This window comes from Symphodus melops, assembly GCF_947650265.1.
Source record: "Symphodus melops genome assembly, chromosome: 7".
Lineage (NCBI taxonomy): Eukaryota > Metazoa > Chordata > Actinopteri > Labriformes > Labridae > Symphodus > Symphodus melops.
The window spans coordinates 10,826,622-10,842,368 of NC_136697.1; the positions used below are offsets into that span (position 1 = coordinate 10,826,622).

General features: G+C 39.8%; 2 protein-coding genes across 2 annotated transcripts in view; both read right to left on the minus strand.

Moving 5' to 3' along the window:
* The window catches only part of c8b (complement component 8, beta polypeptide), a 168,847-nt gene that overhangs the window by 74,971 nt on the left and 78,129 nt on the right, over positions 1-15,747 (minus strand). The gene's annotated exons all lie outside the window — the stretch shown is intronic.
* On the minus strand, positions 10,933-14,765 carry ints15 (integrator complex subunit 15). Its single transcript, XM_079347343.1, has 7 exons — positions 14,420-14,765; positions 14,083-14,304; positions 13,676-13,841; positions 13,256-13,533; positions 12,915-13,152; positions 12,034-12,073; positions 10,933-11,401 (listed from the first exon to the last, which is right to left on the minus strand). The coding sequence occupies exons 1-7, from the start codon at positions 14,741-14,743 to the stop codon at positions 11,122-11,124; spliced, it is 1,548 nt and encodes a 515-aa protein (XP_079203469.1). The 5' UTR covers positions 14,744-14,765; the 3' UTR covers positions 10,933-11,121.

The window sequence follows — 15,747 nt, forward strand, 5'->3', positions numbered from 1 at the left end:
TATAATGGAGGCTATTTGTTACTATATTACTTAGAAATCCCCTTTTATGATTGAAATGAGAGTATTCAATTTCAGCACCTTCAGATACAGTATCTAATGTTAAGGGGATCCTAACACAAATACACAAGCATTCAGAACAGCAGTACTTAACATACTATTAAACAAATACAGACTGCTCTCCCTCAGCCTCTCCCCCCCCGCCCCCGGCTTTTGAATGCTGAACATGTTTGTCTCATATTTCTTTTATCAGAAACACATACAGAAACACAGCTCTAAGACGGTAGCAGGCTCCCGTCTTTCACTTAAAGCACAGGTCGGCCCTTCAAGAAAGGAGCTTTGTACATTATGTTAAGTACTTTGCCTTTGTGCAAGTTTGAGGTATTTGATGCTTACTCAAGTATTTGTTCTTTAGATACAGGTTGCCTCCCTTTAAATGCATACGGATGCATACAGAGATATAACGCTATTGAGGATAATAAAAAGACACACATCCAGTAAATCAAGTAAAATAATGAATATTGTCTTATATCATATCACATCTTATCTTCCTTTTCTTTATTCCTATCAACAAAATAAGAGAAGAAAAACTAATGGTTCCTGCGTCATGGGTAACCTCAAATAACCTTCAGATTGTCACAGACAAATTGGCGACTTCCTGCTTGTGCTCACCTTGAAATGTGAACAAACCAATAGTCTGCAAAGTATGTTAACTTTTCAGGCCTCACAGGCTACGACGAAGTGTAGATTCTTATGTTGCAGCTGTGAAAATACCAGGTTGGAAACTAAAGGGAGTGCAGTCTAGTCTATTTAGTTTGGTCTTAAGTCTGCTGACTGAGTCAAACATGCTAATTTCTTTTTCCAGTTAAGTCATCTGGAATCATTTTAGCTCCTTTTTAAGCATCTGGAATTAACACTGTATCGTACCATTGAAACTTAATGTGCAACATTTTGAAACCCTCAGGCGTCTGCAGATAAAATAAATTAAACATTGGTAAATCATATAGTCAGAAAAAAAAGTAATTTGATTTGCCCTATCTGAACATAAAAATGCACAGTCATTATTGATGATTCTGTTATTCAGTCACCCAATGGACATGGTTGCTGTTTGATTGGACAGTTGTGGTGGGCATGACAAATCAGTCGCCATTGGTGGTAAATTATTTGTAAATCTTTGTAAACATGAGGGTACTTTTTTTTTTTTTCAAAGAATCTTTTGCAATCTCATGTTTACCATCACTTTTAATTATTGATTTCTGGACCAAAACAGAGTCAGTGATGTTTTGTAAGCATTCTTATAATCGCTCTTATCCTCAGTAATTACATGTTTATGCCAAGCTGCAAGTCTGCTAACTGATAGTTTGTGCAAAGCAATCACTGGGTGGTCTGAGCTCCAACAACACCATTTTAGCATGTTTGACGTAAATTCTTATCATTAATTTGAAATTTTAAAGTGATGTGAAAAAAATGGCTGAGGCAAGGAGAAGTTTCTTTCTTCAAACCCCCCTTTCCAGAATACCCTCTAAATCTACTTTAATTCTCTGGCTAAATGAAACAGTGGACATCATGGAAATTGATGGTCCTTTACAAAGTGAGGTATCTCAGCTCAGGATTTAAAGTTCTAAAAGTTCAGCAGCCTTTTTAAACCAAGTGGTTGTTATAGTGTTATGCAGGAACAACCCAAGAATGTAAAGGCACCATGGAGACAGTTGGCAGATTCAATTGTCTCTTTTTTCCTGTGAAATCATTACCTGACACTCTGTTAAGGTCCTGGCTGGTGTTAAGTAACAGGTAATACAGCTTTATCCTGTGTTATCGGGTTCAATTGTTAACTCTCAGCACAGCAAGCGAAAACATTTCAGCACTATAATGTAACTGCCACTCACCTGACTGTAATAATAATAGTCCAACTGTGTGAAAACAGTGCAGGAAATGTTTCCTCTGAGAAAATAGTAATGATGGAAGGAGGATCAGGTTCTTGACTTTCACAAGAAACTTCTTTTTTTTTTACTTCTTTTAAGAGACACTTGTACAAAATGCATGCAGAGGAATGCAAGAGCTTGCAAAAGTAAAAGAGCTGTGCTGAAATGATGAGGAAACACTTCATGCAACTTCCTTCTTACTTGTGTAAATGCCTCTTTTATTCACAAATTCATGAATAAACATATATCCTGTGCACCATTGTCCTGTTAGTTCCTCTGGATCGTTGGTGCAGATGGCCCAGTGGACACCCCGACTCCAACTGCATTAACTATTAATATGAGCCCTGTTGTTATTATAAGTGTTAATTTGAATCTAAGAGCTCCCTGTAACATTATTGTAGTTGTCATGTTAATATTAGCCTGATCAGCCCATTATCATACTTTGTTGTTACTGCTCATTCTACACATACTTTGACTATTATTTCTGGCATTGCAGATATCGATATGTTTTATTCACTGTTGTTTTTATTGTTGTGGGGTTTGTTCAAAGCTTTAAGCATCTTATCATGTAGAAACATTGAGCATGTTAGTATGGTAAATAGCCTATTAATGGGCAAAGTCTGAGTGACGTCAGCCATCTATTATGGCAGGGTGCCCCAGAGGCTCACTGGCAGAAGCCGCCATGCTGGAAATCCTGTCTCAGGCTTGCATTCAGTCAACCTGACACCAGGCGGAGAGCTGGAGCCGAGGCAGGTTTCAAGCCTCTTGACGAACCGCTACATCATGCCACCCTCTTCATTATGGATAACGCGTATTGCTTTCAAAATTAAAAGAGCCCTTGTGTGACAGTGATGAAAATAACTTATCAGACTTATTTTGGGGGTTTTTTGTACCAGGCTGTAACATATTTTTTATGCTGTAAAAGACTGTGTTGACTTCCAGCATTCCTTTAGCCAGCCTCAAGTGGAAATTTGACAAACTGCAAGATTACACACTTCTGCATCGGCTTCATTTTTTAAGACCAAAGGTTGCCAATTGCTTCAAGCATGATAACATGTTGTCACTTTGAGCACGTTAGCATGTTATCACTTTGAGCATGTTAGCATATTGTCACTTTGAGCACGTTAGCATGTTATCACTTTGAGCATGTTAGCATATTGTCACTTTGAGCACGTTAGCATGTTATCACTTTCAACATGTTAGCATGTGCCTTGATCTTTTTTCAATCTCAGACACGCATCATGGAACCATTGATTATTTCACATAAATCAAAGGGAAGTCCAACAATTAGCAGATTTGATGTTGTTATTTCTACATTTATTTAACACATTGTAAACTAGTCCAGCTATAATGTTATAATGACTTCACTGCGGCTAACAAAACTGACAGAGAGGAGCTCATGACTGTATGAGAAAGAAATGTCCTCACTTTCTCATAATGCCTCTAAATCCCATTAAAACACTGTTTTGTGTCCTATAAACTGTGATCTGTTGATTTCCAAAGCAAAGACAATTATAAGATCAAGCTTTGCAGGATGTAAACTCAGGTTCTTTCTTTGGTAAAGTCAGTAAGCGCCTCACTTTAACCCCAGATGGACTTGTAATCGGTGATGGAGAAAGCCCTGTGTTGCAGATCTGACTTTACAAGCCAGTCAATGATACATCTTACTGTATACGTATTCATGCACAGGATATTGTCAATAAAAGCAGCCAATAAAGAGACTTTTCGCTTCTGTCTACCTCAAATGATGGTTGGATGTTTTCAAATTTTGCACACAGAAAAAAGGTGTTTGTGCTTTTGAATTGCAGGTGCTCTGTTCACTGAAATACTGTGGGCATGTTTGAGGTTATTTTCTGATGCTTTTTCAAAGAGAGAGGAAGTGCAAGTCGATCAACAAACACCTGCATTTTCATTTTGCAAGATCCCAATGCAGTGAGGAACAAATGTGTGAAAACAACTTCTCTTCTCTTCTCTTTAGAGCAGATTTTCATTGGCTTAAGAGTAACTTATTCTGTGCAGAAATTAAAATTTGCTTCATGTGTGGTTTATGGGGCATGAAAAACTGACTTTGTCAGTTTTGGCCTCAGGAAGTTCCCTTCAAGGAAACCGTGATTTTGCAGCTGCAGACACAAATAGTGCCACACAACCACAGCGCACACCTGCAAGGGTGGAACTAAAATAACCCAAACTGGGGTTTCTTTATTCTCGTAAAAAACTGGCCCTCTGTAGCAACAGGCCATCCACCAACAATCCAGAGGAACCTACAAGACATGAGAGCTCAGGAGCTCCCAGGAAATACATGAGATTAACAGAACATGACATGCAGTAATATTTGAAAACAGAGAGAGAGAGAGAGAGTGTGTAGGAGAAACAGTAAGAGCTTAAGGTGGCAGTTCCACCAGTAACAGAATAGTTTTGCATATGGTCAAGGTAAAGCTTTGTGCATTCACTGACTTGTAAAAAACTGCTTGCATGGTTGATATTTAAAGATACCCTCTAACATGTAGGTTTGATGCCATATTGCTTGTTATTGTTTACAGAATTACCTTTTAAATCAAAAGCTAGACATACCCAGTGAGTGAGTTTTTACCACTAAGAAAAGGTGTTCCACTATACAGTATCTATCTCAAAACATGCATGATATCTCTGTTACGTTTGCTGACTCTGCAAAATGTATAACCAAACCAACTATTTATGGTGTTTTGAGTGGCATCAGCCTGAACTTAAATGCCACCAAACCAATTGTATTTTTTAATTTCTAATGTTTAATTTATTTGGGGGATTTTCTGCCTTTATTTTAAAGACAGGAAACAGGGAGAGAGAGTGTGGAAGGACCTGCGGTAAGGGGCCACAGTTCAGATTCAAACCAGAGCCACCCCCATTCATAGACTTCAGCCTCTGATCATGAGGCGTTCACACTCACTACTAGAATACATGCGCCAGTGAAACCTAATTAACTCTTAACTTTATTGCAAATGAGGGAAATCTTTGTGATTTTGAAGGCTTAGATTAAAGTTAGAATAAATGAGTAAAGGTGTGTCAGGTCAGGTAATGTGATTCACAGGACCTGACCTGACACACTCTTTCAAATATATGAACACTTTCTTTGATCCCGCCGTTTTTAACTTGAATATTATCAGTTGCTGCCTTCGGCAAGCCTCAGTGCACCGCATCATTTTCCCAGAATCAATATCTTTACCACTGCCCCACCCTTTAGCTCTGCAGGGGGGAGACCACTGACTTTGCAATCTACAGTATGTGGGTACATTTACTATCATTCAACAGTCCCCACTGCACACTTGTCCGTCATTACTATCAACATCAGTGTTGTGAGAGACGGGCTGAAGTTGTGGCTGAATTTCAAGAGGCAAGGAATTCTACGGGATAAAATGTCAGCTGCATCATTGTAAAACTTTTTCAGCTGCTATTGATGGTGGCAAGACTCAGTTGCACACTAGGGCACACTATGTGTGTTTATTTCCTTCTCAGCATGTGCAAAGTATTGGTAACTGAAACTGTCGTGGAAAATTCTCCTTTTACGAGGTGGAGAGTTGCTAATTCTCAAAAGAAGAACTTCATGGTGGCGCTTGAATCAGATCTCTTTTAATACGTGCAGCACGGAGGAGAGGCCAGAGCATCTTCTCCCGAACCCTTACATTACAAGTCCTTATATGCAGTACAGAGAGATGGAGGGAGGTGACCTTACACTTAACAAATGGTGATCTTTACATTACAATAGTTATTTGAAGTTTCCTGTATCCTGTCCTCTGGAGACAGTGACTCTGTGATAATCAAATTACATTTACATTTTGTATGGTGTTGTCTGAGAAAGAGGATGCCCTCCTGTGGCTTTCTTTCACCTTCATTCTTCAGAACATTTGCTGTCTCCTGGAAGTCTAGTTAATTTCTCACATTCCTCCCTTTTTGACACAAAGTGTCAAAACAACATTTATAGAAATTACCATACAAGGTCATTATAACAGACTGTTCATTACAGTGAAAAAATGAATGAAAAAACAAATAAAGAGATAAAAAATAAAACAAAAACAAAACAAAACGATAAAAAATAAATGAGAGAAGAACAAAATAGGCAACTTATGTAGTTGAAACAGTTCTCGGTGGCAAGTTTTTAGTTCATGTTTTTGTTGGATGTTCCGATCCTGTATTGGATCTTGTGTCTTCTTTTGTTGTTGCACACAGTCCATGTTTTACCCTTCTGTAAGAGATGGGGTGTCTAAGTATCAGTATAGTGAATCAGTTGGTGATGAGAATGTCCCACGGCGTCCTCTCTCAGCACTCCGTAGGTTAGATCGCCTTTCTCCCGTCGGTGTCATGGCTCGGAAAAGGTTTGCAGTGATGTATGGATCTTGGTATCCCTCTCAGCTATCCGATCGTCAGTGGATGTTGTCATCATCTCCAGGTGTCCCTCTCAGTTATCTGGACAGCAGTTGTTGTTGTCAGCAGCTCCAGATCTGGTTCTTGTCCACCGTGGTTAAAACGTCCATGCTTCCTTCTCAGGTCCTTTCCATCTCCAGGCTGGATGTTGTGGAGTTTCACCAATGTAATCCCCAGAAGGGCCGCTTTCACCTTAGGGAAGACAACTTAGAAAACATGGTTATCCACCCCTTTGACACATGGTCAAGACCATGTGTCAAACTTTTGAGGCACAGAGATATCTTTGAGGGGTAAAAACGTCATTTTGGACAGATAAAACATTTGTAGAGTGGGGGAGACAGGTGAAAGAGCAGCAGTCCCAGGAGCTTCAAATCCCAGTGACTCTGGGTCATTAGCACCTGTATGAGCTGACATTTACATACTGATGAAATGCATATTTAAAGTCAGTATGTACTGTGAAATCCTTCCCAATAGTACAGCTGCCTGAGCAGACAGGTTAGCAGTGTTAGTACAAACAAATCAAAGTTAATGAAAAGAGTGTCAAAGAGTGCATCTCTTGGTTTTTGACACAGACAGGGGTGTGGTTCTCCATCTTGAGCTGTAAAGAGTAAGGTTAAGACTGTTCTTCATTTTAAAATCACATGAGTGCACAAAAAGATTTAAAAAGGTTGGTAGTGTCTGGTAGTCGTAGGCAGAGGGAACTCGATAAAGCTTGTGTCAAGTCAGTTGAAGCTTTATCTGTGTCAGGAGTTCAAGTCAAAAAAGTCAGTCATGGCCAAAATTCTACCCCCATGTGTGGGGGTAGGGAGATCTCCACTATTTTATAAAATCCATGGACAAACAATAGCCTGTTGAAACCAATTAGGCAACCGTTTGTTTGTTTTTCAGTTTTATTAACATCCAAGATTGTGGACGTAAATCAGGACCAAATTTATGAAACTCCGGAGTAAAATAATGCATTTTTAACAAACTAAAATAGTTTGCAAACTTGTCCTGCAAAATTGAAAACCGTTTTTTTTTCCCAGAAAACAAAAATGGACAAACAACAAACACTGTTTCAGCTTGACAATGCATCTGCATAGGGAAACATATACACAGACACTGTCAACATACTGAACAAGTGTATTAATACACAATGGTTGATAGAAACTAATTTCTCAGCTCTATTTCAATCCAGAGTGAAAAATTGGAGAAGAACACCCTATGGTATCTTCATCCAAGAATAAAATGCACCATTGATTGTGAAAGCAACCCAGAACTGTGAGTCAAGATGAAAAGAAGAATGCTAGAATTTGCATTTGTTAAAACAAACTAAAAACCCAAGCTGATTAACATTGGTGTTACAGACATCTGCCGGATGCTGACCACCTTCATTTACATCCCTTAAGTACTTTAATGAATTCCAACCCCAATTTGTTTTTGTTTTTTTTCTTCAGGCACGATGGGGGAGGTATGGTGAGATTTAGAAAGTTCAACAATAGCACCTTAATTTATAAAACAATGATTTCCAAACAGTCTCAGGACTAAATGGATATCTTTAACCTCGTCTAAAAATAAATTTTGACTGGAAAACAATATACTATTCTATTTCTAAAATTCAAGATTGTTTAAAATTTTAATTATCATTACAGTGTTAGTTGCAATGTTTACTCTTTTTCAGTCGAATCAGTGTTTCTCTGTGTGTGTAGGTGTGTGTGTGTGTGTGTGTGTGTGTGTGTCTCTGTATGTGCTGCTCACTACTCTGACCTTCCTCCACTGCCTCCTCTGGCTTTGTCAAGAGGAATCCTACAGAATGAACAGACATCTTCAAGTGGTGCATGTGACCAGGATTCTTCTGGATCTTGTATTAATCTCAGGATTCCCATCTCCTTCCCTCCTGTAGCATTGTTCTTGGAGTCAGTGCTGTTGCACTTTCAGTTCGATATGGACCCAGTCTGCTTCTCCTTTTGCTTTTTGGTGGCAATCTCTGTCCAGGACTCTGTGGCCCATCAATCTCCAGTTTTTTTCAGGTGTTTCCTCTGCAACCTCCTTCATGTTGTTTGGTTGACATGGCCTGTGTAAAAATTCTTTCTTGGAGAAACAGAGTTACTTGCTTAAAGAGACAGAAAGAAGGCTTTTAAATCCAGGTGTGTGGTCGGCCCCCCTTCTTTCCAAGAGTTTGTCTGGTGTGCTTGACCTCCTGTGGAGGAGGTGTTGCTGCAGAGTTGTAGGTGTGGAGACAGAGGAGGAAGTCACATCTTAAAATCTAACCCTACATTTCTACTTGTCCTTCATTTCTTACTTAAAACCTCATTTCTTTTTCCTTTCAATCTCTACTAATTTTGCTTAATTTCTTTTAATAGAGGACATCTCATGTGTGAAAAATTGCTAAAGTTGAACATCTCTAAATCACATATTCCCCATCTGTCTGCTCTTAATTCAGCAGAGCCTGTCAGAAAAAGAAAAAATCAGATATAAATGTTTATTTTTCCCCGTTTTGTTTTCTCATGTTTTCAGTGACTCACTGGGACAGATGTGCTTAAACGTTCAATGGGCTTATCACTCACACAACTTCACAATCACACTGATCTTCCCATACAGTGTATGGTTGGATCTTATCAAACATACACTAAAACTTTTTGCAACTTAATTCAGCCAGGTGGTTTGTATGACACATAAGTTCCGAGCAACGCACCTCAATAGCATACAATCTGCATGCCAGACACTGAATGTCGCAAACAAAGTTTTTATTTTTGATTATCACTCATACGCCCATTTTATTTTAGTGGGGCCTTGTGTATATCTATAATAATCGTTGTTTCACGTGTTTTATTCTTTAAGTGCAGACAGCCTCGTGCTGTTCGTTAGATATTTTAGTTTCATTTTTCGTTTTTTCTTTTTCTTAACTTTTCTCGTTTAAGACACTCTAAACATATAAAACGCACAACACATCAACAAAACACACTACACATCAACCTCCATCACCGCGCAGGGTATGGGAATTACCAAAACATAAACCTCCAAGACCGGTATTACATGGGCATGGCGTCCATAAAACACTATATGGACCCGAAAAGCATAACTGAAACCACCCCAAAGGACTTAAATTACGTTTCAGCTACCTAGGCTTTTACAAATTGAGCAAATGATTCAAACGCCGTACTCACTTAGATAGAGCGTCCGCTGTCTGCACCCTGTATCTGACGTCAGGTGGGATCCAAAATCTCCGTTTGTCGGAGCGGAATTTTCCCGGCCGGCAGCTCCTTCAGTTCAGTCTCAGGTAGCAATCAGCGGAAACGTCTATCCCATCCTCGTCGCCATAATGTCGTGGAAAATTCTCCTTTTACGAGGTGGAGAGTTGCTAATTCTCAAAAGAAGAACTTCATGGTGGCGCTTGAATCAGATCTCTTTTAATACGTGCAGCACGGAGGAGAGGCCAGAGCATCTTCTCCCGAACCCTTACATTACAAGTCCTTATATGCAGTACAGAGAGATGGAGGGAGGTGACCTTACACTTAACAAATGGTGATCTTTACATTACAATAGTTATTTGAAGTTTCCTGTATCCTGTCCTCTGGAGACAGTGACTCTGTGATAATCAAATTACATTTACATTTTGTATGGTGTTGTCTGAGAAAGAGGATGCCCTCCTGTGGCTTTCTTTCACCTTCATTCTTCAGAACATTTGCTGTCTCCTGGAAGTCTAGTTAATTTCTCACAAAACGTATTAGGAAGTCAGTGCAACCTAGACAAAATTAAAAAAGTCAAATATAAACACAAAATCTTAAATAATATATGTCCTTAGTTGTTGCTATATTTGAACTTTACATGAGAAGATACAACAATGGATGATGCAATTCACATCCTGGATGAGGCCAGCAGCGGTCCCAGGGAGGGTCTTGCTGTCATGCTGCAGGAGAACGATATGATATCTGACCAGCAGCAGGGCCAAACGCATGCACACAGGGTTTGGCTCTAAAACACGCTGACATTTTGGTTATGCAACAACCCCTGATGGTTTAGAACAGAGGTGAACATTCTACCTTTAGATATTTGTACTCAGCACAAGTCAGGGAGCCTCTGGCATTTCACATTTCATTTGTTCAAATTTTTATTTTCCAACTCAAATGCAAGACTTGCTTGAGATTCTGTTTTTACCAGTTTGATATTTCCACTTCTGAGTTTTCTGTTTCAACCTTTCAGTTTTTAAGGTGAAGTATTAATAGTTTTGGAGTTATGATGTTACAGCCATAGCCAGCTTGTGTGCATGGGCAATACTGTCGCAGAGATGGGCCCGAGGGCTCATGTGAACCACATTTTTGAATCAATTTAAATAGCATTATGCAAATATATAAGATGGATCCATGTAATTCTTTATCAGAATAACCTAAATGCTGTTTATAAATGTGTCACACCTCTAAGAAAAGATCAATGTCTATGGTTTATAGATGCGTTTCCTCGTCAAAAGACAAAGAGTTTTGCACACAATAATTAAACCTCCTGCAGACTTCTACCATCTTCAAAATTAAAAGGAAAATTAATATGTGTTTTGACATTTTAAAGCTGATCTAGTATATTTGCAGCTGTTAAGAAGAACAATAGTGACAACCAGTGGTGGTACAAAGAACAACACCAAGAGTGAGGTAAAAAAATATTTATTGGACACACATGTTAGCCTCATAAACAACAGAACTGTGCTTAAAACATTAATGACCAAACATTTGTTTAAGCAAGTCAACAAACTGACAAAAACTAACATTCATACACACACACACACACCTATACACACATACACACACATCAGCAAACATGTTGGATATGTTCAGTTTCAGTGGCTGGGTCTGAAGGGGAATGGCATCCCCGTCATGAACTGCTGAGCGGGGTACTGAGCGTGAGAGGAGGGATGTGGGGCGAGAGGTGTGTGTGGAGGGAGCGCAGGGTGTGTGGGGTGTGCAGGGTGTGTGGGGTGTGCAGGGTGTGTGGGGTGTGCAGGGTGTGTGGGGTGGGAGGCGATCGGGGAGTGAGCAGCGTGGGGACTGAAGGCCAGAGGTGGAGTGTGGATGTTGTTGTAGTACATCACCGGGCCTGACAGAACCAACTGGAGCAAACTGGAGAAAGAAATGCATACAAATGACAAAGTGAAGAGAAATCAACAACCACAATTCAACTTGAACAAGTCATACACCAGGCTTCCTCATGTCAATCACCTCTCTCTCTCTCTCTCTCTCTCCAAATAACCATTTTTCTGGGTTCAATATTTGGGTACAGTTCTTAAGCAGGCAAAAAAAGTATAAAAAAACAAAACAAAAAACAAAACAGGTTCACATGAGTAAAATGATTGTATTTAATCTCATTATTTATGATGTCAGAGGGGTTCAAAATGACACTCGTGTGTTGCAAACACAAGCTTAATACCCAGGAAACCCTTAACTCTATCTTGAAACGTTAAGTAGAAATATAATTACAAATATCATCTTAAAGCTTTGAGCTTCATTTTCTCATTGATATTACGGGACTGTGATCCTAACTTGTCAAGAACAATCAACCTTTTTTAGTTAATATATTAAATGAGTGATTTAGGCAGACCATGAACTAAGGCACAAAACCAGTGTGTTCCTCCTGTGTTACTTTTTTATTTATGACAACAATCATTGTCTGATCTACTACTTCACTATTGTTTTGTAGCTGAATCCAAGAAACGACGGGGAATGATGACAAGTGTACGGTTAGTGGTTCTTACTTGTTGTGTGGAAGGCGGGAACAGATGGCTCGCAGGTCCTCTGTGGAGGAGACAAGGCAGCATGAAAAAATAAGATCAGCAGGGCATCAACAGACAAAACATAAGACACACGCTCAGATCAAAGCTCAACTCAGTCGTTTATTTCTACCGTTACCAACTGCAGGTTTCATCATCACTGTCCCTATACAAATAAACACGTGAGTGAAACTTGTTCAGATAGAAATTAGTCAACATGACAGTTTAGAACCCGACAAGCCATCATTCATCTCAATTCTGTTTATATATATATATATATATATATATATATATATATGTTTTTATCATGGAAAACAATCACAGCTGAACATCTTGTTTTTACCCTGGAAAGCACCTTGTGCACCATTTGGTACTGGAAGGTGCTATACAAATATAATTTGATTGATTGATTGACAAACAAACAAATCATGGCTGGGATCTAGTCACCTCTTAGTAGACATTCTCTAATTCAGTTTCATTTATTTTACTTTAAATGTACTGTACAATAGGTTTTCAGGAGTCGATAGTCAAGAAAAAAAAAAAAAAAAAAAAAGATGTAAAAGGGCTGTGGGATTATTTGCATGTATCTAAGTCTATGTATATCTAATGCAGGTATGAATAAATGTGTGTGTGTACACATGTATGGATATGGATGTATTTGTTAACATGACAAGTAAAGATTAAGTGATAAATCGGATGGGTGTAACTAAAAAGCATCTCCTGAAGTTGCATGTTTTGTCTGCGTATTAGGAATGAAAAGAGTCTACCACGTCATAAAAAATATTTACACCTTGCTTCTTGATCACTGTGTTGGGGGGGGGGGGTGTCAGAGGTATCAGCCTTAAGTGAAAACAACTAAATCTAACCTCTCGAGCAGAGTAGAGCCCCATTGGCCATCGCCACCTGCAGGGCTTGTGCGAGCCGATCCAGAGTCAGCTGGGACAGCGAGTGTGTATCAGCGGATGATGCGTGTGTGTGTTTGTCTGCCTGGTCCAACAACCTGGATAGGTCTGAGGTCAGAGCAGCCAGAGACTCCACCTGGAGCAGTGCCAGGCGGCCGAATAGCCCCTTCTCATTTAGTATACTGGGCAAAAGCATGAAGACCTGAATGTGGAAGATAAACAACAGGCTGGTTACAATCACTGTTTAAGTAAGGTTTGTTTTCTGCTTATACATGTAAATTATATCTCTCAATAAAACTACACACCTGCAGGACACTAAGATGGAGTCCAGAGAATAGAGGCCCCACCTCCGGCTCACTCTCAGTGGTGCCATTTGTTAACGCCTGCTTCTTGTCCTTCCTGTATGTTAGCGGAGCTTTGACGCACCAGCGCACCAACCCGCCTAAAGGTGTGACATCCAGTGAGCTGATTGGCTGGCTCCCAGAGAGGGGCGAGTTCAGGAAGGTGATGAGGACCAGACGAGGGTCGTCTTGGATCCATGACACGATCATCTGGAGGAGTTCTAGAGGAGGGGTCAGCTCCTCTAAAAAAAACCCAAACAAACACACAGACACTAGTGGTTCAGAAGATTCCCAAACATTTCCACAAACTGTCTTGAAAGTTAAGCCTACCTTTTTGCACAGATTCATTTTTGAATCATTCTTTACTTTTTGTAAACAAAGTACCTGAGGTGAGGTCATACAGGGTGGTGACTGCAGTGATGAACTGGCAGCAGAAGCGTGGGCTTGCACTGTGGATGTTCTGCAAGGTGGGCACCGAGCCTGGTACCAAACTACAATAGTCATCCACAAGTACCTGTGCCAGACGCACACAGTACACTCTGTGGGTTCTCTGCAAGACAAAAACATAATCAGTGCTACGTTATGAGCACATCTGTAAAACAAACCAAGTTTCCACAAGGAGGACTAAGAGGCTTATATCATACAAAAAAAGTTCTTAAACTGGTCATGGACTTTAAATGAATTGATATAAAGAAACACTCAAATGTGTTATAATCAATTGTGCATCGTCATTTAAACTGTATGGGAAAAATAAAACACATTTCAGTTGTGTTTGCTGTAAGAAGTCTTACCTGTAACCAGGTCGCAGCACACTCCAAAATAGGCACTCTGCCCACAGCGACCGCCATGGAGACCAGCTTGCTCAACAGTGCCATCCGGCTCTCATCTGCCTGGTTGCCTTGGAGACTGAATAGGGCGGAGAACATTAGCTGACGGACAGTATCACGGCTCTGCTCCTGGAAACAGCTGCACATGATCTCCAGCAGCTGGAGCTCCTGAAGAGCGCTCATCCTCTGACAGAAAAAAAAAACAACAAAAAAAACAACAACACACCATTTATTATCCATCCGCATTTGTGCGTTCATACACAGCTTGTTGGTGGAAAGGCGTGTCAGGGTCGTGTCTCACCCTGGCTGGGGTGCTCCTGTCTTTAGGTGCATGCAGGATGAACTCCTCCACCAGCTCCAGGGTTTTAGAGTCGACCTGAGGAGGCTGCCTCCCTGACTGCACCAGATTACAGATGTAGATGTCCAGGTGATACAACAGCTCCTTGGCTGCACTCAGCACATCGCGAGGCAGCAACGACTGACGGATGTCACCCATCACCACCTGACAAACACCCAAACACAGGATGTAAGACATGTGAGACCAGTGTTCAGGGCTAACTAACTGTGTCATAAAGATGATCAAAATGTATTCACGATAAGGAGATAAATAAACTTTATGCAGCATGGATCAGATGAAACAGGTCGAGCTTGAAAAAGCTTTGATGAGCATGTTCATTTGAAAACTAGAACAGATATTTTACATTTGAAAGCAAACAATGCACTGAATAATAACAGCAATACAAAGAAAAGAGATACGCTTTGTCATCACAGTGTGTAGCTTTAACTTTACATTTCTTTACATCACTCTGCTGTTCAGGGGCTCACACGTGAAACAGTTTTAAAGTAGACCAACCTCAGTCTGCCACAGTTAGCTTTAGCAAGGTTAGCTAAATAATTCTACTTTCTTTCGCTAGATCTTCCATATGTGCGTCAGTTATAATCACAGTGGACACTCGAGGAAAACACGTGTTTTGTAATGCTCTCACCTCCTAACAAGCTCTTGATACACTTAATAAATCAGTTTGATTTCTGGAGGAGTATATCCCCAAACGACGATGGAACCACTTCCGGTATTTCTACGGAGTCTTGTGAAGGACAAAACACCTGCCATTGACTTTTCTTGCGGAATCAGCGCATGTGCTGTTCGGCCAATGTCAACAAAGACAAGACTAATGTTTGGGTTACTGCTAGTTATTTTAACCACTGTGACTATTTGATGTTTTCAACACTAACGAAATAACATTGACCATCAACTCACTCTACACGATCTTTTCATAAAAAATAGTGACTATGCTTTAAATACGAATCAGAATCTGATTTATTGGTCAGGTATGCTTTCACACACAATGAATGTAACTCCGGTGAACTGTGCTCTCTTTTTACAAATGTATAACATTAAATAGCAACAATAAACACAAGAATAAGCAAATATAAATCTATATTCTATTATTCAATGTATAATTACATTTTATGTTGACGTTTTCTATGTGAGAAATTGAGGCCGATAACAAAATAAGTAAGACCTTATCAAATTAACAAAATATATACTAGGCTATATTTTTATATACTATTTTCTAAACAGTAATCCTTTATAATCTACACAGGCGCGCGCCTGCCAGGCACCAGACC

What these genes read in the sequence shown, in the direction of transcription:
- ints15 (XM_079347343.1), bottom strand. Translation starts at nt 14,743, where the DNA reads ATGCTGCATAAAGTTTATTTATCTCCTTATCGTGAATACATTTTGATC. An exon ending in GTGCTGCGACCTGGTTACAG is followed by an intron (nt 13,842 to 14,082) that starts GTAAGACTTCTT and finishes TTTGTCTTGCAG; the next exon opens with AGAACCCACAGAGTGTACTG. An exon ending in TCCATCTTAGTGTCCTGCAG is followed by an intron (nt 13,153 to 13,255) that starts GTGTGTAGTTTT and finishes TTCCACATTCAG; the next exon opens with GTCTTCATGCTTTTGCCCAG.